General features: G+C 54.2%; 1 protein-coding gene across 1 annotated transcript in view; it reads left to right on the top strand.

Annotated features, from left to right (window-relative positions):
* EZR (ezrin) overlaps positions 1-24,715 on the top strand; it is a 46,273-nt gene that overhangs the window by 3,803 nt on the left and 17,755 nt on the right. The window contains exon 3 of the mRNA XM_028510038.2: positions 21,857-21,940. Within this exon, the coding sequence (XP_028365839.1) occupies positions 21,857-21,940 (84 nt within the window). The remainder of the gene's footprint in view (positions 1-21,856; positions 21,941-24,715) is intronic.

Genomic DNA, 24,715 nt, shown 5'->3' with positions numbered 1-24,715 from the left:
GAGATTTTGCCTACACACACACACACACACACACACACACACACACACGGAAGCCTTTCTTCACCTGGACTGAATGAGGGCCACCCCACAGGTGGCCGAGAAGGGCCTAGGAACCTGCACACGTTTGGGTGTGCCCTTCAGAGAGGGGTCGCTGGTTCTCGCCGTTCGAGCCCAAGCTGGGCATCTGACACGGGGAGATGGGCACACCTGTGTCCGTGGGGTTTGGGGCCTCCACCTGGCCCTAGAATGTTGGATTAAGTGTTTTTGATTGATTTGTCTAAACTGAGTCAGTGGATGACTTACTCATAAAACAGTCTAATGTATAACAGATACGTATTTGTTGCTTTCTCCCAACACTGCTTTTCCAACCCCCTCTCATTGAAGAGGTGGCGTGCCCGCTGGTCCAGCAAGACACGGGGAGCGCGCACAGGTGGGCGAACCACGTCTGCCTTGGGGGGGTGGGGTTTGCAGGCCGAGCCCTGGGCTCACGCTGCGGGCCTTCCAGGGGAAAACGGGCCGAGGCCCGTTGGAGAAGAAGCCCCCACCTGATGGGGGAAAGGGTGGGCCTGGTTGAGAGTACCTCTTCAGCCGAGTCATGCTCGGGCCCCTGGGAAGGGACTACTAGGTCTGTAGGCTGGGTTTGCCTCCCCCAGCTGCCTGGAGGCACGACTCCTGTGTGACTGGTGGACGCCAGGGAGGCCGGCTGGAGGGCCGGCAGCCCCCACACCCCCTGCTCCACCGCGCCGCCTCTCCCCGGGGAGCAGCTGGGGGTTGGTTTGCAGGTTCCTGGCTCACAGGAAGCAGCCTTTGTGCCCACATTCAGTGGAGGGTGACCCGTGGTGCTCCCGCCCCCCTCCTCCCATCCCCCCACTCGCTGTCTTCATTGTGATGGAAAGGCGGCGCGGGCATTAGAAAGGGAAACCTCTGCGGTCCGGCGTGGGCACGGAGAGGGGGAGGCCGCGGGCGCCGGGCTCTGAAGACTCCTCTGAGGAGCACTGGGGGGGGGGCGGGGCTGAACTGCCTCGGAAGCAGCCGCAGCAGGGAGGGCCCCAGCCTCTCATTCCCGAAGTGCTGGTGTGGAAGTTTCTAATAGAAAAGTAAATTTTCCCTTCAGGGAGACACTAGGGAAGTGTGTTCAGAATTCTGCCCCGTGCCAACATTTTCAAATGGTTTCTGAGCTCGCCTTGGCTCTCTGGGAGCACACAGCCTTTTCCACCGCCACGGTAGCAGGGTCGGAGTGTGCCGGCCGGGTCTCCGCCCGTGCACCCGTGGAGGGGAGCCCACGGCATCTGTCTTCTGCCCACCCTCCTCCCTCACCTCGGGCCGAGGGCCAGGTGGGTGGCTGAGACTTTCCCACGCGGTGGCGGGAGGTGCTGGCTGGGATCAGTCACAGGTCCTTGTCACACCGTAAGGCACCATGAGGCCGTCGGTGCCTCCCCTCACCAGTTCGGGGCCTGCTGACCCCAACATGCGCAGGCACGGAAATATAGCTCCCCCCACCTCTTCGTGGTGGACGTACACTCTGCGTCGGGGTGTGGGGGGGGAGACCACCAGTGATCACTGGTGACCTGAGTCTGCAATGGTGTGTGCTGGCCACGGCTGGGGGCAGTGCTGGCCGGGGAGGCGAGGGAGGCCCCAGGGAGGAGACGGCTGTGCTGAGCAATGTCGAGAATGAAGGAGTCTTCGCTAGGCGGAGGAGGAGGCGGCAGCAGCGGCGGGGACAGGACCAGGCTGGGGGCGGCCTCTGCAGAGGGCCCGTGGGCGAGGGGGTAGGGCGAGTTCAGGGTTCCCGATGAAGGCCAGCAGGCAGAGAGAGGACAATGGAGGCCAGTCAGGCAGAGCCTTCCCTGTGGGCCGAGTCGCCGGCCGTATCTGGGGCTTAACTCCAGGGGAGGCAGCGGAAGGAGGAGACGTGACCGGATCTCCCTCTGGCAAGGTCACCGCAGCCGCCGTGTGAGAGTCCGCGGGAGGCAGGGCGCCAAGGGTGGGGATGGCGGGCCGTGGGGGTGGCCCTGGGTGGCGGTGGTGCAGGTGGGGAGACGTGGACATGTGTGGGAGGTGAGCGTGCCGGGCCCGGTGGTGGGCGGGCGGGCGGTGTCAGACGGACTCCCGGTGTCTGGCTTGCACAACTGGACGGCTGGTGGTGCCATTCGCTGAGATAAGGAACCTGGAGGAGGCCCAGGCGTGGGAGGGAGGGCGGAGGGTTTGGTTTGTGCATTCGTAACCGCCACCGATGACAGAAGCCCTGGCCTTTTTTCATTATTATAGCCACCGCCTCCCAAAAGGTACACAGACACCAGACTTCTGAAACTGCAGTGTGAGTTGCATCCACGCAAACAAAGTAATCCAGCAGCTTCTGAGGTTTCTCCTGAGTGTGTGGACACACACACACGTGCAACACACACACACAGTTGAAAGTTAGGGTTAGGCCAGTGCAGTGTTCTTAACCTTGGGGGCCATGACCGTGCGGAGACTCAGAGGTTCCTGGGTCCCACCCAGTGCCGCCCAATGTCCACCCCTGCGGCCAGCAGGACGGGGCACCTGCGCTTTAAAGAAGCTTCCCAGGTGGTTTTGAGGCGCCCCAGCGTTGGGGGGGGGCTGTTGATTTCCCCAGAAAAAGGGCAGGTTCGATGTATTCGTTTCTCTTGGACCCAAGCCGTGCGGCAAAGCCCCCAGATGGAGCCGATACTGGGGGTTCCGTGTGTGAGCAGAGACCAGAGCGTGTGGTGTGCTGCGGGAGCAGCGAGGCCCGGGCCGCCCCAGAGCGTCCCCTGAGGCTGTCCCGGGAGTGGGCGGGGTTTCGCAGTGGCTTTCTTCAAGTTCCACCTTCAAGGCCACGGGTGCCCTCGTTGGTCTTGGAGCCTGGCCGGGCTGGGAAAGGGGAGACAGCGGGACGGTGTCGAGCTCCAGAGAGGCAAGGCCAGCCGAGGCGGACGATAGCATCTCTCTGATTGGAGCTGCTCTGTGCTGGGAGCCCGGGCGCAGGGCTTGTCTGGCCGTGGCCAGGGGCTCCCACTGTTCCGCTCTCGGCTTTTAAAGGGAAAAGGGGGTGGAGGCTTTCTGTCAAAGGGCAGGGAGGAGAGCGCCCGGTGTGCTTGCTTCTCTCTCGTCTTTGGCCTTGGTCCTGCCACACTGACCTCTCCTGTTAGTGCCGGTCCTAAATCGTGAGATGCCAACTTCTCACAGCAATCTGAATAGTCGTATTGATACCTATAGTTTGGGAAGGTAAAACAGCATCACTCGTTTTAGTGAATTATTATAATTTTTCTTCATCTTTTACTACTTGTGTGTATCTTTGACAATTTGGAGATTCTTAGGATGATTCAGTATGCCCACTTTGGTAGTGTTCAGTCATTTTAATTCTAATCTGAAACAGTAAACTTCAAAGGCTGCTTTCAAAGTCAGTGAGTGTGTTTTGAATTATCTCTTATGCGTTTCCCAAATACTTTATAATTAGTTTTTAATTCACGCACTAGATGTGTTTGCCACTACTAATTAAATACAGAATATTTATTGAAGAGACCAGAAGGTGGAATTATTTTCCTTCTGACATACTTGACTATCCATGCCTGTGGACATAAAGAATAAAGATCTTACTCTAACCCCTGGCTGGCGTAGCTCAGTGGATTGAGCTCGGGCTGCGAACCAAAGCATCTCAGGTTCGATTCCCAGTCAGGGCACATGCCTGGGTTGCAGGCCACAGCCCCCAGCAACCGCACATTGATGTTTCTCTCTCTCTCTCCGTCTCTCTCTCTCCCCCTCTCCCTCTTCCTCCCGTCCCTCTCTAAAAATAAGTAAATAAAATCCTAAAAAAAAGTATACTTAAAAAAAACTTGCAATACCTGACTATTTTTAAAAAAGATTTTGGAAAAAAAAGGTCTTACTCTAGACTTCTGTAAATAGTTTTTTTAAAGAAAAAACATCAACATTGTGGTATAAGGTGACTAAGGGACTTTTATTAAAATGAAATGCTTCCTATATAGTTAATGTGTATATTTTTCCAAATACAAATGTAAATAGCCATATAAAGAGCAGTTTCATAATCAACTACTTACCTGTACTTTGGCAACCCACTTTGCTTCTGTGCATCAATGTTGCCATCTGTAAAATGGGGGTGAGGTTTTTAAATGAAAAGAACGTTACATAAAATAAACAGAGACAAAGCTTGTGTCTGTGAAATTCAAGTAGTGATTTATCTTCAGGCAGTGTGAGTGTTCCATATTTCTTGTGCACTTCTGTCCCTGGAAATTCGTTGCACAGACTTTGCGGTGTAACCTGCAGCCAACACTAAGGGTTCCGGTTCCCCGTTTGCTGTGAACCAGGTGGTCCGCCCACAGGCCTTTTCAAGAGAACCACTGCCGCCGGGGGCGTTGGGGCTTTTGGTGAAAGGGAGCCCCATGACCTGGTCCACTTTGACCCGCCGTGTCCTCCAGGTGTCACCACTCCCTTGGGGGTCCCGTGGGTCCCTCCCTCGTTATTGAAACCCTGTTGTGTGCCATTACATGCTATATGCTGGGGCCATGAGGAGGGACCCCTCAAAAAACAATGTATTTATTGGAAACTGTGTGTTTATTCTTATATGCTTAAACTTCAGTCACCTTTAAACTGCTCTCCATTTGATGCAATACAGCTTTTTCGAGACTTTTCCCCCCACTGCTCAAAGCAGTTTTTTAACTCAGTGATTTTGATGCGTGTTAGTGCTTCTGCCGTTTTTGTCTCACCTCTTCCCCATCGGCGAAACATTTCCCTTTGAGGAGTTTTTTTCACTGGGGGAAACAAACAAACAAACAGTCACTCGGGGTGAGATTGGGTGAATGGGGAGGGGGAGGCACAGGGTTCTGTAGTTTTTGCTCAGAAACTGTTAAACACTCAGTGCGGTGTGGGCAGACACACTCGTAAATCACCCATCGTGAAATGGGCAAAATCATTGAAAGAGTCTTCAAGACAACTCACTGAAGCTGAACACAGCCTCTCACAACACCACCAGCTGGCCTACTGATACAGATGGGTTCCTACAACACTCTCAATTAGCCAGGGACGCCTGTACTTTAAGGAAGCCACCCTCCAGAAGATAATTTGGATTTTTTTGTTTTATTCTTCTCATATAAAAATAAGGAAGATAAGTTTTGCCTTTCACGGATTCTCAGTCTAATAGGGGAGTCAGGCCAGTTAACAGAGAAGGGCGTTACCAGGTAAGTTAGGTGGTAGGGTGCCCACAGAAGATGAAGTTCTGCCCTGCAGAGCCGGGAGGTACAGGTGGACATGCAGGGATGCCTTGCAGCTCACCTGGGCACAAGGGCGTTAGGCTGGTGGCAGCAGTCAGTTCTGGTTTCCTCTGAGGATGACCCACATGCCATTCTCTAAGCCTTTTTAACATTTTAAAGGTAAATGGCAATGCTGTTTCATAGGAAATGAAAACTACATGAACATAATTATCTTTTTTTAATCTCTTATATTTGAGAAAGCAAACCTTAAAAGCGAGATGGAAGTTCTGATCTTAACCTTACTGTTCTTAATAAAACAGGAACAAACACCACCTAAAGATGAAACCGCAGTAGCCAAATATGTCAGATTTTGCTTATCTTTCGTTAAGTTTGAAGTCACTTTCCACATCCTAATTTTTTTTTCTATTTTTTTTTTTTTGCCCGAGAGAAGGTCAGTGTAAAGCTGTCTATATCAAAAAAAAAATTGTCATAACAGATATTGCAAACAGTTGTTTTTACTTGAGGACAAGGAGGGCAAAAGCCAACTCTGGTGGTGGCCTGCTGTCGTGCAGGCTCCCGGCTAGGAACGGCTTTCACATTTTTAAAAGTTGTTTAAAACAGCAGGAACAGTAATACACGGCAGACCCCGATCATGGCCTGCAAAATCCAAAACATGTATCTTGCCCTTTACAGAAAAATCTGCCAACTCCTGCTTTAGGACAAAAATAATTATTATGCCAAGCATTTGTTATACCTTATATATATTTTTTAGAGAGGGAAGGGAGGGAGATAGAGAGAGAGAGAGAGAAACATCAATGTGCGGTTGCTGGGGGCCGTGGCCTGCAACCCAGGCATGTGCCCTGACTGGGAATCAAACCTGGGACACTTTGGTTCACAGCCCGCGCTCAATCCACTGAGCTACGCCAGCCAGAGCTATACCTTATATATATTTTATGACCCAGCTGATAGTATTTGGAAGCATACCACTTGACTGTTCACAGTTTAAAAAAAAAATAAAATCCCGGGCTGTGAGCCTGGACTCGCGTGGGGAAGGCTCTCCAAGAAGCAGGAGGCGCAGTTGGTGCCGAGGTCAGATTTTAAACAACAAGGCTGGTGTCGGTGGCCCTTGTTTCCGTTGAGAAAGTCGTAGTGTCTGGTGTCACACTTTCTAAGCCGTTGTATGATGACAGGTTTTTGGCATATGCTTAAAAAAAAAAAAAAAGAAGCAGTTTGTACCTGATACTTGAGTTGGAAGGCGAAGGATACATAAGTAAGTTGTTTTTTTTTCCCCCACCGGTGGCAATTTAAAGTTAACTTGTGGCCTGCCGTCCTGTGTGTGTGGGTTTCCGATGGTCTGGCAGGTGGTCGTGTGTCAGCCCCTAGTGTAGGCCGCCCTGTCCCAGCCCCCCTCGCTGCCCACCCTGCTCCCCAGCTCTGTTTTCTTTCCTGGAACTCACTTCTGCCTACAGCAGTGTCACGGATGCTCGTTTCTTTGCCTTCTTCGGTCTTGTACGGCTGCAGCAGCGGGGCGCCCAGTGGTTCGGGAAAGAAAGCACTGTGGTCTGCTCCTAGAACAAACTAAATTCTCGCTTCATTGGCAGATGAATGGAGGGGGGGGGGGCAGGAGGAGCGAGCGGGTGAGCATGCTGCCCCTCAAGGGGGCGCTCTTGGGCGAGCGTCCCCGCCGCCGCCTCCTCCTCCGGGACCCTGGGTCCAGGGACCTTCCCCGGCGGGTCCGAGGAGGCGGGCGGGGCGGGGCAGCGCGGGGACGCCCCTGGGCCTGGCCCCCCTCACCGCAGGGGACAGAGCAAACCCTGTAGACAACCCCACTTGTGGTCACGAAAGCCGAAGCTGATGAGTGAACTCCCGTTTCTCAGGACCGCGTCCTTGCGTCCTTGCGCCCCGACTTGGCCCGACAGTCCGCAGACGTGGCCCCGCTTCTGTCCTTTCGCCACCAGGGCGGGCACCGCTGCATCCCTCCGTAGAATTCATTCATTCATTCATTCATTCATTCATTCAACTCACTCATTCCTCGTTCGGGACCGCGGCGGGCCGGGGGTTTGGGCCCTGCAGGTGCCGTGAAGCTGCCGAGACAGTGAGGGGGGAGGGGACGGCTCGCTGCCCTGCGGAGAGGTGCGGGCAGTTCGTCCTTGGTCTTAGCTAGGTGACAAGGTGGAACCAGCGGGCAGAGCGGGTGTGCTTCTGTCTGCCTCCCCCCACCCCCGGCCCATCACTCTGGCACTGGACGAGGAGGAGCCGGGGTGGTGGCTCTCCAGGAGCTCGTCCTCACCTGGGCTTGGGCGGCCAGCACAGCACCGTGCACTCCCCACTTTGGGCCTCCGTCGTTTCTCGGGCCCTGGGGTGGGGTGGGGGCGGGGGCGGTCTGTGCTTTTCCAGATACTGTTGTGCCTGCTGCACCATCATGGGCCGCATCTCTAGGCTCCTTGTGAACTAGGCCCCCAAAGGCTGTCCAGCCTTGTTCCTTGTGCTCTTAAAGAGGAAACCGGACCACACCCCTCGGTGAGAGCCTGGCCGTGACCTTGGGGTGAGAGCCGCCGCTGTGGAAGGCTGTGCATGTGAGTGCTGACCGTGAGCGTTGCGTCGCCTCGGTTACTCGACGACCGGGTGTTGCTGCTGCTGCTGCTGCTGGCGGTATCTGCTTGCATCACACGTTGCTATCTGGGCGAGACTCCTCCTACGTGGGACTTCCATGGGGAGAGCAGGCGGGGACACCTGGTGTTGATTATTAGGGAACTGGCCGGACAGGGCCGTGCGGAAATGTGGTGTGGTGGCCGGCTGCACAGTGCATTGCCTGGTCTGGACAGATGCCCCGTGAAGATGTTTTGATGCAATGGGGGGAAACTGAATGCTGGTTACATGGGGACTGTTAAGGAACCGTTCTAAGTCACGTTGGAAATAATACTGGTAGGAGTGTGTGTGTGAGGCTGCAGCAGGACTCCACACTGATGTTTTTACAAGCGAAATGGTGTATATGGCGGCCTTCAAATACGCCAGCAAAAAAAAAAAAAAAAATTTTATGGTGGTGGAAAGCAGGTGAATCGAGAATGCTAGAAAGTTAATGGAGTCAGAGCCGGGCGAAAAATACACAAGGACTCGTTAAACCGTTTTCTCCACTCACGTGAATGTTTCAGACTTTCCAAAATGAAAAGTTGGTTGTTGTTGTTTTTTTTAAAGCATATTGTAAGGGTGGACGGGAAAGATGCTGTCGCATGTCCGAGTCACCGAATGCTGGAGTCCAGGGAGGGCCACAGCGGGAAGGGGGGTCCCCTTCCCAGGCCCGGAGGCCAGAGACCCGGAGAGGAGGGCTGAGACCAGCTTGGGGAGCCCGTGCTACCCGCAGTGGGCCCCGGTGCACCCTCTTCCGTGGGTCCCTGGGGCAAGAGCCACGGTTTCTCGGAGACCTTGGGTGTTCTGAGCAGTGAGGGGCGGACTGACGGAGTCCCACCTGGGCCGCCGCTGCCTTCACACGTCGGCTTCATTCAACAGCGACCTGCAGGCGCAGTTGACTAGGAGCACGCAGAACGGCTTGTTCCCAGCCAGCTCTGCCCTCACTCTGTATTCCCACGACTCTTGGGGTGGGGGAGGGGAGGGTGCTGTGACCCAACTGGAAACAGGTCATTGTCTCAATAGCAGCATTCTCAGAGCTGAGAACTGGAAGTGAGCGTCACAAATGTGGGGCCTCACTGGGTGGAATTCCGTGCAGCCACTCTCAGAGCTCAGTGTAGTGCGGGGCTGGGCCTGGGCCTGGGCCTGGGTGGGAGGAGGTGGGCCCTGAGCCTGAGGAGACACACACACACACACACACACACACCCCCAGAGCCGCAGGACTTGGGTGGGTGATAGGCCTGTAACGCACACGCCAGAGAGGTTCCTGGTCCCACCGGGTAACTACACACAGTTACAATCCCATCCTGGATGTGACAAAGCATCAATTAAAGAGTTTTTTATTTTCAACTTAATAGAATTTCAGAAATACAGAGTGATTTAGAAGTTTTATTGAAGTTTGCTTATTCAGCAGGCTCTGTAAGCTTACCGATTTAGTTTAAATTTTTTAAAAACCTGCTTGGGTCTCTCACTCTTCATTTATGATAGATGGCAGACGTAAAGACTTCTTGGTCAAGTTCAAACGCATGTTGTCTAAGCTCCCAGGGGAAATGTTCTGCAGCCTGTTTCTGCACGTGTTAACTGGGGGTGGAGGTTCCCATTGGAAATGGCACAGGATTTGAGTGTGGTTTACTTTGCACGTCCTTCCTCAAACAGCAGGCTAGCAGGGGGTGTGTATCGGCATTCGCTTTTTCACAGCCTCCCACGACCTCTACACTGGATTAGAAAGACTCTTGGCAGACTTCTAAATTTACAAAGAAAATAGTGTATTCCAGTGGGTAGCGAAGTTTAGTCTATGTCTTTAATTTCCTATGCTTTATGGGCCTGGAATTAAAAACCATTGTAGCATGTGGTAGCCATCTCGGCCTGGCCCCTTGCTCTGTCTTTGACGGGACCCTGAGTTTGTGGGCGTGATTCACTTCACCTCAGCGAGCTGAATTGGTGAAGTGTGTATGACTTGTCCGGGAAAACTGAAATCACTTGTTATGGAATCGAGGCGTCAAGCTCATCAGATAAAGAGAAAGTGACCTTGAAGGGTCGTTTCTTTCTCCTGCCTTGGGGTGGGGAAAGGAGCAGGTAGGTTATTTGTTTCTGAAGAGTAATGGTTCCTTCTGCAGAACGTAACATTTTTTATTATTTCTTTGCCCTTTCCTGTGTAGAGTGGTGTCCGCACGTTCTGGTTTCGTCCCCGTGTTGAAAGTACACACGGTGTGTGACATGCCCCGTGTGGGGTCCGTCTCCACCTGGAGACGCTCACAAAGAAAGGTCTCACGCATGGGCAGCCCGTGGGCGTCATCACTATTGTCCTTCCCTGCGACTGGCAGGCAGGGAAGTGCCCTCCAGGGTCCCTCTGCAGCACGGACCTGGCACGGGGGTGACAGTCACGGCCCTTTCGTTTGTCAGAACCCCGGAGAGCAGTGTGGGACCGCCTTGGTCCTCTGCTCCCAGGAGCGGCACCTGAGCCCGAGATCAGCACGGACTGTCCCCAGCGCACTTTATAGTGGGGGGGGGGGACTGGCCGCTTTTACATGAGACTGCCCGGACCGGTCCCCTCCGGCTCCCAGGGCCAGATTTCCTCCGGTTACAATGAGTGCCAACAGGACTGGTTTGTCCGCTTTTCGCGTTGGTGAGAGGCCTTGGCTGACAGGAAGTGGGTCTGCGGGCCAGAAGTGGCTTTCTTGCAGAGGCAGAAGGAGCTAATTTAGAAAGATTTGGGATTTCATTGCATGCTCTTGAAATTATGGGATGAATATTAGTTGATGTGGGCGTTTCCTTATGCATAATTTCATGTACTTTTTCACCCTGGAATTTGGGAATACAAACTTTTCAGAAGTTTAAAACCATTGACTATATTGAAAGATACAATTTCAGGAATATGAATAATGTTGGGGGTTTTTTTAAAGATTTTTTTATTTGTAGAGACAGAGAGAGAGAAACATCAATGTGGGAGAGAGAGAAACATTGATCTGTTACTGGGGACTTGACCCCACAACCCAGGTATATGCCATGACTGGGCATCGAACCAGCAACCTTTCGGCTTGCAGGCTGGTGCACAATTCACTGAGCCACACCAGCCAGGGCAGGAATAATGTTTAAGAGCTATACAAATATAAATATTTTTAGGAGCTGATTACCAGAAGTTGAGAAAGTAGTGTAAACCTTTCTGGGCCTCAGTTTCCCCAGATTTTAAAAGAGGGTAGTCCGGCTAGGGTAACTTGACACTTCTCACCAAGCGGTCCTGTTTAAAATGACCCTACAGAATAGTTACATCGTATCACCGTGTTAATTATGCTGCTCATAACATGTATTTGTAAAATAAGTGTCATAAAATGTAACAATGTTACATTTTTATTTTGGCCTATTATTATTATTACTGATTTTAAAGAGAGGAAGGGGGAGAGAAAAAGAAGCATGATTTGCCGTTCCACTCATCTGTGCATTCATTGCTTGATTCTTGCATGTGCCCTGACCAGGGATTGAACCCACAACCTTGGCATATTGTGATGACTCCAACCAGCTGAGCTACACAGCCAAGGCTGGCCTCTGTATCCTTAACTTGTAACGTAACCTACCTGAGAAAAGTCATTTGGAAATTCCAAGACCCAACTTTCATGTTAATACTCTGCCCTGTTGATATCTACTACACACTAAGAATTTAGCTTTTACGTTGTGAGCTTAGTCTAATGGTGGTGGAGGACAGCAGCTCAGAAAAGGAGGTGAGGGTGTGTGGTGTTCCTTCTCCTGACAAAGTGACCCTCAGAGCTCCTTCAGGTGGCGTGGAACTTGTTAAGTGAGGTGGGTGCCCACGCCACAGTGTCACAACTCTCTGTCTGGGTGAGAGGCATGGGGCTGAGCGAGGGGGGCTGGCACACCCACCCCCGTTCCTCCACGTTAAAGTTCATGCCCACACTTCCTAAAGCGAAATAAATGAGGGCCATGCTTAAACCGAACAGAAACTCCCCTGGACAGTCACTTGGTTTACGAGCATTAAGCTGGCTCCCTTGAAGTTGAACTCTGTAGTTTGGACCTTGCTTTCCACTAGTAATCAGCACATTGAGCAAACCCGAACCCATGGCTACATTTTTACACCTCCATCAAGGGTGGGGCGGGGGAGGAGGGGAGCGGCCAGGAGTGTTCCAGCGTGAAAGGGTCACGACGGGCCTGAGCCAGAGGCACTGGGTGGTGGTAGGTCAGCGTGGTTTCTGGACAGGTGCCACCCGCCGGGAGAGCCATTCTGTCCCTGCCAGCCCCCGTCCACTCGAGTCCTAGCTTGGGTTCTTCTTTCGGGGACACAGCCACCATCCCGAGGGCCGGGTTTGCCGGGAGCTCTGTGCTGGGCACCGGGAGGCCAGAGAGCAGCTGTCCTGGCACCACACTGTCCCCCTCGGTGACTTTCGGGACCTCCTGTTCCCAGAAGCAGCGTGACCGCCCGGCCACGGTCCCCAGGGGACTTACAGGAAAAACCGAGAAAATGGGCCAGCACTTTGACCATATGGGAGTTCCCCAAGTGGACTCTTGTCACTCTGACATTTGATGGCTTTATTATTCCCGCTGCCGGGCAATAAAAGATGGGAATGTCATCCTGGTGTAGAATGATTATATGAAAACTCGATCAGCACATGCGCGTGGTCTCTGTCCGCTGGCTGGGCTGCAGTGCAGGTGAAACGAGGGAGGGGTTAACCTTGGAAGAGAAGACAGTGTCCAGTGAAGCGATTGTGCATCATTTACACTTAAGATACAGAGGAGCTTGAACGAAAGGAATAGCAATATTATTGGCATTTTCCATTAGTTTACAGGACTAATTTATTAGGCATTTTTATACTGCTAGGCATTATATTAGGCATTAGTGATGCCACAGGACTCATTTATTAGTGAGGCATTTTTATACTGCTAGTCCACTTTCTCTAAAGGTCAAGAAGCCTCAAGGGGTCCGGTGTTAAGAGCTAGAGCTTAAACAGACAGGTATCCGAGGAATTTCTGCCTTTAGGGCCGGCCCGCCCTGGGCCACAGTGACGCGAGGCTGCTGCTGCTGGTGGGACCACTGCTGCTGGTGGGACCGCGTTTGAGGAAGGACCTCTCTCCTGAGGCGCAGTGTTGACCAGGTCTCTGCCCGTGCCCCAGCCTCGTGTACGGGACCTCACTCTGTCCAGTGAAAAATCGTGTTGTAGGGACCACATTTCTCTTCTACTTCTCTCTGAATGAAGGTGATGTTTTGATATGTTGATGAAGACCGGCCTTAGCGACACTTTGGCTTTTACTCGGACGCCTCCGTTAGGAGAGTCACACACGACAGGGCGCTTTGGGGACCGCCGTTCTCGGGTGAAAGTCGGATGCTTCTAAGTGTGCGTTGACCAGCAACCGGAACCGTGGGACGCACAGTCCTTGGCTTTGCAGTGGGAACTACTTTCATGTAGTCTTGTTTACGTACACACTGTTACGGACAGCAGCATTGTGAACTATAAGACAAAGGATCGTTCTAGTGATGGATAGAAACAAAGTTATCTTTTAAATAGTAACCTTCCCTGTAACACCCTGGGGAGGGTTGGTGATGTGGAAAAGAGCTAAAAACAAAAATCCCACTTGCCTCCGGGACTGTCCGGCGTTGCCCCCTCCTTGGCTGAAGTGCCGGGGCTGCCCTCTGCACTTGGCCCGAGAAGTCGGCTGCCGAGGGGCGGCGTTTCCCAGGGGGCGGCTCCGTGTCGGCCAGCCCTTGTGAAAAGCGACCGCAGCACGTCTCAGCTCGCGCTGCGGTTCACTGAGTTTACTTAGTGTTGTTCGGGGGCTGGCGTTTCTCTGTCCGAGGCAGGGGAGCAGGGTCCGGAGAGAGGACGGAAAGGGGGACCCATCCTTTGGGACCCTGAGTTCCACTGCGGAAAACCTTCCTCTGTGGGGTCAGGTCTGTACTCCGCGAGTGTGAGTGACACTTGAGTGAGCCACCATTCTTCCCATAGTGGAGCCTACATAGAAGCAGCAAGTACCTTCGATCAGCCAGAAGGAGTCGGGGCCTTTGGCAGGTTCAGGGTGCTGCCTGGTGCCTGAGCGCAGCGGCAGGGCAGTCTGGGTGCGGCCTCGCCTGGGAGCCGGGGCAAGTGGCAGAATCACGGGCCTCGTGCCAGCCTCCTGAGTCAGGATCCCGGCCCCGGGCTCGGGAAACTGTTTCAACAGGCTCTCCCGGTGGTTCTGCTCACTCAGGTCAGAGAGGTGCTGCCTTGGCGGCCCGCGCACTGCTGGCCCGGGGAATGGCACCCTAGGGGCGCTGGCCCTGTCCCCCAAGCCCCCCTGCTCAGGGGCAGCAGACTTCCCTGGAGCAGGCCTGGGGTTGCCACGTTTGCTGGTGCAGCAGTGAGTGGGGCTCGGGCCGGTTTAAGTCACCCAGCAAAGCCTGAAATAGGTAGGCGGTGATCAGTGAAACAGGCAGGGGCTTTGGGCACTCACATCCAGCACCAGCTGTGGCATGCCCGGCGCCACTGCAGTTAGACGTGTAACCAGAGATTCGGTCCCTGCTTACGGTTTCAGGAGAGAGCGTGATCTGCTTGGGAGGACCCTGAACAAGAGCTGGGTTCTCACCTCTGCTTCCGGGGCCGCCCCTCGTTTCCGGTGCAGACGTGGCTGGGACACAGGGCGGCTCCGGGAGAGAGTGGGCGTGCCCACCGGCTTCTCCTCAGTTCCCTGGTCAGCGGTGCCTCCTTCCTGGGGGCACGGACTGTCTCTCCTCTACCGGTTGAAAACAGTGAGCTGAAGTTGAATATTAGTTTCTAAAAAAATTTATTTTCTTTCATTGTTTTCCCCTAATTTTTTTTTTCCCTTACCAATGTGGCCGTAGGTCATCTAGTGCACAGCTCACTGACAGAAGCAGTCTGACCAGGCAGCGGAAGGTTGCCTGGCAGTACGGAAAGGGCCAGAGCTCCGGCTGCTGCGGCAGGGTGGTCTGGGGGACCTCGGGCCAAGGGCCGCACTCTGAGTGTATGAAGTGTCCAGAACGGGGGAATCTGCGGGGACAGAACTCGGGTGTGTGGAAGCCAGGGCTGGGGGGTGGGGGTCACAGGAGTGGCTGCTGGTGGGCACGGGGTTCCTTCAGGGGTGACGAAATGTTCTAAAACCAGGCCGTGCTGTTGGTTGTGTCACTCTGTGAGAATGCGGGGGGGAAACAACCCACGGAACTGCACATTCTCAATGGGCACACTGTACGGCTGTAGATGGTATTTCAACAAAGCTGTTATTTAAAAAGAACACAGTAGCCCAACATGAGAGTCAGGATACAGTATTGTCTCCGTAATTGTTCAGTTGAGTGAACCGAACCGGCATCCGAAGACGCGTTTCCAGTTCATTTCTGGTCCGTCTGCCGCGAGAGCCGTGCCTCGCCCCACGCCCCTGCTCTCCCCCTCTCTGTGGGAGAAGCAGCCTGGAGCTGCTTCCTGTCGGTGCGTCTCCGGGTACTTGAAAGTTCTTACCCAAATGTCTGAGAGCTTCTCGGAGTTGCTGGAGCGGCACCTTGGGAGGACGGCCGGGACGCCGGGACACAGCGCTGACGTCTGAAACGATTAGGAGAGGCCAGGCTCCTGGGGTAATCTCGGCGGTGCCTGGAGAGCCCCGCGCCGGCTGGTTTTTGAGTAAATGCAGGTGCGATAATAGTACTGGGGATTGATTAGTCTGTTATCATGGAATCCGGTGCCTGCAATCCGCACGTGCACGTGTTACTGTCGGACGTCTCCTGTCTGTTTTAAATGGTCTCCCCGATTGCTCAGGGAGCACGCAGAGAAACCGCTGCAGCCCCCACACACACCCCGCACACACCCCTGCACACCCCCGCAGTGCCCTGACCACCCACCCGAAACCCCGTCCGGGGCGTTGTCCACGAGGACGGGAACGCGGTGGGATGGCCACCTGTCCGTCGGGTGTCTGGTGGGATTGGTCTGGAACGTCTCCCTCTTGGCCAGGTCTTGAGCCCAGTTTGAATTTATTCTGTAAAAGATATGGTCGGAGAGGTAATCTTAAACCAAGTTTAAAGCGTTTCGGGAGGAAGCGGACACCTCCCAAAGGAAATATTGCCCAATATTTATTTACCAAAATGAGGAAAATAATAGAGGGAGCTAATTTGACAGCGAAAAATTCAGCCGTCGGCATGGGTTAGAGGTAAAACAAAATATTTCATTGTTACCTCAGTGTCTTTTTTAAAAATAAGCTCTTAGAAGGCATTTTAATAATATGCCGCTTTGAAAAAGTTACGCTGAGAAGACTCAGAAACCGTGCTTTTCGGAGTGTTCTGGAAAAGACTGGTCCTCTCAGGCAGTCCGCAGAAAAGCAGCCCCTGGGGGCAGAGCAAGCTGGGAAACTCAGACCCTGGCCTCGTCCTGGGATTTCACAATTTGCATGAACACAGCAGAGACGCCCAAAAGCCTTTCAGTGAAAGAAAGAAAAGAAACAGAGAACCTCAACTTCGGTGACCTTGAAATACCGCTCTGCTGCCGCCCCCTCCCCCACCATGTATCACCTCTTTGTCACTGTGTCTCTACGTGCAGATACTCATGCAGAGAGCTGAAGGGCACTCCAGTGATTTCTGAGTTACAGCATGCTGGCCTTGGAAGGTCCAGTGCAAATTACAGTCCCTTCTAGCTACGATTCGGGTGGGAGGCAGCCTCCTGCCGACTGGGGCCTGCTGGGGCCAGCCCTGGGGGCCTACCCACATCCCCGCCCTAGGGCCTGCCTGTCTCGGGGATCCCTCCACTGCTGGAGGGAGCCAGCAGGACGTATTGTTACTGGGTTTTGTAAAAACAAGAAGACTGGGGTGTAAACACCTCTAATTCTCTTTTTTGTTGTTGTTGTTGTTGTTGTTGTTGTTGTCGTCGGAGAGGTCAGCTGCATTGGAGCAGTAAGACCTGCACTGCTGTGCTCCCCTGGGGGGCGGGGAGCTCTCTCCCCTCCTGGAAATGTGAGTGCGGGGGCCGAGCTTTTCTTTTGTGCAGGATGGCCGACTCCTCTGTTACTTTCTCAAGGTCCTCCTGGGCTCGCAGCTCTAATCCTCAGCTCTAATCCTCTCACCAGGCCTCTGGACTTTAGACCTCACATTCCAGAGCTAGAAGGACTTCAAGGCATCAGGGCCCAACCGTCTTTTTGCAGAGACGGGGTCTCGGCCCAGGAAGGGAAGTTACCTGTGTGAGGCCCTCAGGAGGTTACAGCGCCAAGTCTCAAACCCAGGGCTCCTGGCGGCCGTGCTCCCTGCCCGCCGCCGTTCAGGGAATCTGGCCAGCCCTCAGAACCACTTGAGTGGCTTTAAAAATACAGGTTCTTGGGCCGAGGCCCAGAAACTCAAGTGTTTGTAAAGCTGCTGTGGGGACTCGAGTGACTGGTGTGTGACAGCTACCCAAGGTCCATCTCTGCGTGTTCAGCCGTACGTGGCCCAAGGGCTGGGGCGGTCTGACTCCTCTCTGTGTCCCCAGGGGGCGTCTGACTGGTGTTTGTGAGTGCACGAGCCGCAGGACGCCAGGTGTCTAGGAGCCAGGGTGGGCTGGGGCGGCAGGGAAGGGGAGCTGGGAGGGATGGTTCAGCAGTGTGCAGGACAGTAGCCCTTTGTAAGAACAGGCCTTCGAAATTAAAAAAAAAAAAAGATTAAAAGATTTACTTTTTTAGACAGGAGAAGGGAGGGAGAGAAACATCCACTTGTGGTTGCCTCTTGTGTACCCGCCACTGGCTACGTGGCCTGCAACCCAGGCAATGTGCTATGACTGGGAATCGAACCGGCAACCCTTTGGTTTTCAGGCCGGCACTCAATCCACTGAGCCACACCAGCCAGGGCTCAAATAAAATTTATTAAAAAGTAGATTATTAAGCCAGAGGGAGGATAATCAAGACTATGATAATTAGGTTTTCATTATCTTCATTAACTAAGGCAAAGGAATGTTTATGTGTCGAATCCTGATCTTAAACGGTATGTGCATTATATACTCAGGTGATCTAGAGCAAAATACCTGTGAAACTCTAGACATTATTCTTGGGGTGGCGGGGGAGGGAGGGGCATGCACAGCATTTTGCTTAAATTTAAGAAGTTTTACCAGCCCGTTTTGCTCTTGTTTTAGAAATAAAACTAAATTCCTAGTTCTGTTTTTAGGCATGTGTCTGTTGCATATACTGATATTTTAGTAACAGATCAGAAATTTACTTCTACTGAAGTGAAAATACAGCTCACCTACTGTGTGGGGCAAAAGAAGAAAGAGTTTTCTGCTGACTGTAGTTGGCATGAAAAACACACACATATTTGCTGGAACCCCGTTTCCTTCGAGGGGCTTCAGGCATCTTCAGTTCCAAGTTTTCCTGACATGTGTCTAAAATAAAGTCGTTTTATTCTAAAATCCTGACATAGTGCATCGCTGTAGAAACACCTCGTTATTTTTTTCTTTTATTGTCCAGTTCCAGTTGTCCCTGTTTCCCCCGTTGCTCTCCCCTGCCTCGTATTTCCCCGCAGCAGGCGCTGACTCCCACACCTAAACTCACGCGCGCATTCCCGTTGCACACGGTGGGGTGTGAGCACGTCTGGCTCCTCGCGCGTTCCGACCCTGCAGAGCGCGCTCTGCGACCGCGCGTCCTGGCTGCAGGCGGAGTAGCCTTTGGCGGGGAGACGGGCGCAGTTACGTCATCGTCTGCGCCGTTGCTCTCGCGGTTCCGCGCATGCGCATGCGGGGTGGCAAACTTGGACTTGAATTACCACCGCCCCCTCCAGACCAAGCAGATTGGAACTTTGGAAGGGTTCCACTTTCAGAACTTCGGAGTGGAAGTTAAGGAAAGGGCTCCAGTATTTTGGCAAGCCTGAGACGAATGATCACCGCCTTTCAGGGGGTGGTTCTCAGTGACTGGTGCACGCGCTACCCGCGTGCGGTTTGCCTCCTCGCGATCCAGGCGGACGTAACAAGAGGATAAACATTGCAAAGCGTGTGCGCTCTGCCCCACTCTCTCTGCACGTGGTGGTGGGTGGTGGGTTCAAGCCCGTGGCCCTCCGGCCTGTTGTGGGGCCAGCTCTCACCCAAGTACGTCCAGGTCACGGAGGCAGTCGCTGACCGTGGACACTTGTCACAGGGACTGTGAAAAGCAGAGTGGGGATATAGATAGGTCTCTTAATTGCCAGAGCCTGAATTCTTTTAAAGCCCCTGGATAAGTGGACCAAAAAAACGGAAGCCAGCTTCAGCCATCTCTACAAACGTGGGACCGCTGAGCGTGCTCATGACTGAGGCACTGCCGTGCTGTCTGGGGTCCTGAATCTGGGTGGGAGCCTCCCCTGTCTCCCAGAGCACTGGGAATCGTGTGGGCGGGGCATTACTGTTAGACGGCCCGGTGATGGGGACGCCTGTGTTGACTTTGGTGCCGCACATCCCGCAGTCCTGGAGATGGTCTCACAGAAGGAAGGCTTGGGCCGCCCCGAACGCCAGCCGCGCCCCGGGGAGAGACACCACTCAGGTGATGACCATCGAGTGACCCTGAAGGTCAGCAGCCTGGCCATTGGTCAGGAACGCTGTCCAAGCACATGTTGTTCTGAGCTCACAAACTCCGCCCATCTCAGCCTGTATCAAAATCGTGCAGCACGCCCTGTAGCTGGCACACACACACATGGATTGAAATTAGCTTGGAAATAAAGCCACCAAAGGTGCTGAGATCAGGATATTTGAAAGTTAGACAATGTGAGTTTTCTGCGGTCGAGCCTGGTACCAAACAAAGCCTCCACAGCAAACACGTACGCCACAGTGGAGCAGAGCGGTGCCATTGAGCTTCTTGACCTAGAGAACCACTGAGAAACCTAGATGTTTAGAATTAAGTACAATCATGTACAAATGACAGAACATTCAAAGCAAACGTGGAAAATGAGGTGTAAAAGCAAGGATTATTTTCCGTGGGAGGAGATGACTTGACATTTTATGTACATTAAACGGATTGAGGTTTGCGCAGCTCCCAGCCTGGCCGTGGTTCAGAGTTGCTATCTGCCTCATAAAGCAAAGTGGAGGGTTTGTCTTCAGGGAGGACTGAGTGTCTTCTCCTCTGAAAACGCCTCCTACATAGTTGGGAAGAAAAACAAATGTCTTTTAAAGTAGAAAGATACATATACACATACATATATATATACACATACATATATACTTAAATTTTAAAAAGTAAGATATTTAAAATATATATAGGATTGTCAAAAATTCAGTCCCAACAGTAACATATTGCACACTTGATAAGTTATACCAGAAAGAGGATTGTAGAACAAGCACTGTGTGTGAACATACGCACGTACTGATTAAAGCCAACGCGATTGTGTGATCTTAGGGGAGTTTCTGAACATAAGTGTCTGGGACACCCCGAATGAGAGCTGGGCACTGCTCCCGTTGACAGGGCTGGTGGGCCGAGCGGTGGGGAGAGAGCCTGTCTGCTTCCCGGGGCTCGTCCCGTGTTACTAGGCCCTGCAGTGTCAGGAGAACCTGGCCCACCCTTTGGTGTGCCATCTTCGAGGGTCTGTGCCAGCCCTCACGGCTGCCCTTGGGTGCCGGAGCACAGGGGAAGGAGTCTGGAAGGGCCAGGCACCCTGACCTTGGCAGAATGGCTTGCGTGGGTGCTGCTGGCGGTCGGATGGAGTCCTCCTGCCGGCAGGCGTAGATGGTACAGGTCATGCGGACCTCTCACTACGCTTAATTTCTAGGAAGGCCGCTGCCTTCCTATTGACTTACGACGTCCGCCCTCAGGGAAAGGATTCCATTTGCTGGGTATCTGCTCTTCCAGAGAGTCGTGTGAGGTTGGAGTCACGGATCAGCCTGACTCGGAACTCCAAAACAGGTTTTTCTGAATTCCTTTAATCATTTTGCAAAGTGGTTAAAAATTGGTGTGATGGCCACTTTTTTTTTCTGTTAATTACTAGCTTTGGTTTTGGGAAGTGACATTTTCTCACTGGTGGCAAATTTAGAAATGATCAAGGTTTAGAACTTAGAGTCTGAAACCTCCTGGTCGTAAACTCTGGTCTTGTATGTTCGCGTTAACCGGGGCTGGGGCATCTGGTTCAGTTTCCACATTGGTAAATAGCGGAGAGAGAAGGCGCACCTGAGGCCCCGCATCTGCCAGTGGCCGCCCACCTCCCACCCCCGTGTCCGCTGCAGTTTTGAGTGGGATGTTCCGGTGGGCTTAGCTGTCAGTGTGTGATCTGGTTCTGCGTTTGTTACTGGAATATTTGACTGCAGGGCTGCTTTTTGCATCTCTAAGATGCTCCCTTATGTTATGTTGTGCTTCATAGCAGCCATTTTGTGATTTATTTTTAATTTAATACCTGGGGCTATGTGTATTAATCTCAGACACACAGACACACAGACAGATATCAGTGTGAAGGAAACAGTGATTGGTTGCCCCCACTGGGGATTGAACCTGCAACCCTTGGGTGTTGTGGATGATGCTCTGCCCACCTGAAGAAGTCAGTGTGTGCCTAATCCTGCACCGCAGCAAACCTCAGTGCTGTAATTTGTGGGCTTGAGATCGGAGGGGAAACTTTGGTTAAGACTAGGAATTGGTACCTCGCTTCCCTTTGCTAGTAATGTCCACCGAAGACCCTTTCAGACACGCCGGTGCGCATACAAGCCCCCCCCCCTCGATGACTGCAGCCCTGAGTGCCAGACAGAAACGTGATTCATAAAGACCGATTTGTTCCCGAAGTCAGAGCTGACACGAGGCGTCGTGCATGCGTGTGCGCCATCGAGCGTGGTGCGGGGAAACACGCTAACCATCATCGAAGCATTTTTGTGGGAAAACGGCCTGGACAGGAGCGTGGATGCACTTGATTAGAAGAGGGCGTGGCGTGCGTGTGCATTCCCGCTGTGTGCGGGTGCCGAGCCCGATCGGTCGTCTCCCATCCGCTGTGTGTGTGCGCGCGCACGCACATGTGTGGTGAGCAGCGTGAGGGAGGAGCACGCTCGTGCATATTGCTGGGTAGCTTGGCGTTGGGCGGGGGGGAGGCTCAGGAGGCGACTGAGAGAAGACGCTCTGTGTGTGAGTGTGACGTGTCTCGTTCTGTCTCCTAGATCAATGTCCGAGTCACCACCATGGACGCGGAGCTGGAGTTCGCCATCCAGCCCAACACGACGGGAAAGCAGCTTTTCGACCAGGTGGGCTTCTGTGAACTCGAGGGAGAATTCTCGTTTAGGAAAGAATGTTTACATCAGCGTAACTTGTTTGCCAAGCCTATTCCTTGGCTCGCCGCCCGCTTCTTTGGTAGAACAGACCCTCTTCCCCCTGCTGGGGGGCCCACACTGGGAGCTCCCCCGGGCACCCCTCCTTCACAGCCCCCCCAGGGGGGAGCTCAGGGGATACCCATGTCTTCGGCAGCACAGAGGTGCACCCAGGGCTCTGGCCGCCCTCTCCGCCCGGGGTCCTCGTGGTCACCCTGGCTGTTTCCTGCCATCTTCTGGTCTGTGGGCTGGGTGCAGCGGGGGCCAGACACCCGCGTGGGCCACAGGTTCTGGGGTCGCCCTCTCCCCAACCCAGCCCCCTCACTGAGCTGGCTCAGACCCTCAACCCTGCGTGGGACATACTCTTTCGGATTTCTTCTTGCGGCCTGAAGGCGAGCACGGAGCGTTGTAGAGAGAACAGTGAGCCACCGGCCAGGCTGCGATGGCCTGTCCAAGGGGCAGGTCGTCAGAGTGAGACCGGCTGCCTCGGCTGAGTCAGGGTGGCTGTGGGGCCGGGGGTCCAGCAGGGCAGCGACAGGACGGGAGGCGAGTTTGCAGGTCCCTTGCGCTGCACCTGCCCCCCTGGGGCCCCGGTGGGGGGATGCCGGTGTTCGGCACCCTGGAACTGGCCTGGAAGTTGGGTGGGCGCTGGCAGGGAAAGCCTCCCGGGAGCTGGTGGGGTTCTAGCAGATGCAGAGCGAGCATGTGGGTGACTCCTCTGAGCTGCACCGGGCCTGCCTCGCTTTCCCCCACCCCACCTCCACCCAGCCACCCAGGGTGACAGGTGACAGGGTGTGCCCGTGCCTGCAGGGCGTGTGGACAACGCCTCATCTCTCCCTGGCTCTCCCTGTGCTAGGATTTCCAGGTCCCTCCCTGGCGCTGCCTCACCCAAAGAGGATAAAAGTATTTACTGCTCTGGGTGGGGCTGGACTCGGGGTGAAATTCTAAAGGTTTCTCCGAGGAATGACCCCTGGCCGTGGGCACCGGGGTGGGGGTTGACTGGGAGTGGGGGAGGGGTGGCCAGGGGAGAGCAGTGGGGGACACGGGGACATCTGTAGGAGAACAACAAGTTTAGAAAATGTGAACACTAAATAAATAGATAAATAAATAGGGGATTCCTCCCGAAAGGCATCCTTGAGGTGAGTTTGGCGGTGCCAGCTGCCCTGCAGGGAGGCACAGTGGCTGAAGCACAGACGTGGTGGGCGGCCGAGGTGCCGGTGGCGGCTGTGCCTGCAGGCCCCTGTCCCGGGTTGCACGGAGCCCTCGTCTGTAACGAGTGGCGGCTGACCTCAAGCGACTGACTTGTGAGGCAGAGCCAGGAAGGTCTGTGTCTGGAAAGTTGGAAAGTTCTGGTGTGTCAGGCCCTTAGCTCCCCTCGCCTCCGCCTCCCACCTTCCCTCCCCGGGCTGCTTTTCAGAGGTGGAGATGGCGTGAAGAGGCCACTCAGAGCCTGCGGGGCTCGCCCTGCTCTGGGGGGGGGGGGCCTGGTGCAGGGGGGTGGAAGGGAGCGGGGCTCACCCCGGCTCCTTGCTCTTGGGCCTCAGCACCGCACACCTTTTTCTAACTGTGCACCCCTGTGCCAGGCAGGGATCTGCCAGGCACCCCACCCCCCGACCTCCCCCTTACCCCCCGACAACAAAGCCCCCTGAACCACAGGCTGAAGAGAGGGTGAGGCCAAGCCTCACTGTCACCAGCACCCCCAGCGTGTCAGCCAGCCCCCCGAGACAGGCATGGGATCCCGCTGCCCGTGAGAATGGAGAGGCGGGCTCTCACGGAGTTCACGTTTAGTTTTCCTTCCGTTCCGTGTCGGCCGCCACAGAAACAGGACATCGGGGTTCATTGAAGACTTGCCCGTGAAGCGCCGTGGAAGGGTCAGATCTTCCGCCAGTCACGTCCGCCCGAGGCGGACCAACAGGGTCGGTGAGGGAGCAGGCCCAGAGCAGGAGTTTATTTTGAATTTCAGATTTTACTTTAGGAAATGCTCCAGATTTCCTGATCTGTCACTCTTCTAGTGTGTTCAGTCCTTTTCCTCTTTCAATGCGATGGAAGCCCTACGTTTGAAGGGTGGGATTTAAGACTGTTCAGCGAGGCTCCCGGGCTAGGTTTCGGTGGCGTTCGACAAGTATCCACAGCAAGTCCCCGTTCTGTTTCCAAGACACATGAGTCAGCGGGGTGGGGCCAGGGGAGCCTTTTCTCCTGTCCCCATGGAGAACTTCCCAGCGCGAAATCCTCTCTGTGGCCTGGGGGGGCGTTCCGCCTTTCTGAACCAGAATTCGGGGTTTCTGGAGGCCGAGCGGACGCTAGTCACCCCTGGGCATGGGTGGGTCGGGCACTCCCCGCCCCCCTCCCTGGCGGCCTTCCACCGCCTGTCTCCGTCCCGCTGGGACTGCCAGGGCCCTGTCTGGGGGGGCCAGGGTCGGCGGCGGAGAGGCGGGGTGGGGAGCCAGAGGAGGCCCGAGGGTTCCCTGGTTTCACAGTGGTAACTTCAACCCCCTTTTCACATGGGCACACCTGCCAGGTGACATTCACCCCTGTGACACACCCTGCCAGGTGACATGCACACCTGCCAGGTGACACGCACACCTGTGACACGCTGGGTCACGCATGATTCTCTGTGCGCGCTGTCGCTGGCCTCGTTGTCTTCACTCTGGAGAGCGTGGCGGAGCACAGAGGAGCAGCGGTGGGGTTTCATGAGCTCCGAAGGTTTTGTAA

The sequence above is a fragment of the Phyllostomus discolor genome, chromosome 4 (assembly GCF_004126475.2).
Source record: "Phyllostomus discolor isolate MPI-MPIP mPhyDis1 chromosome 4, mPhyDis1.pri.v3, whole genome shotgun sequence".
Classification (NCBI taxonomy): Eukaryota; Metazoa; Chordata; class Mammalia; order Chiroptera; family Phyllostomidae; genus Phyllostomus; species Phyllostomus discolor.
Note: the sequence above shows the minus strand (reverse complement) of the source record. Positions and strands in the feature narration are given on the sequence as shown.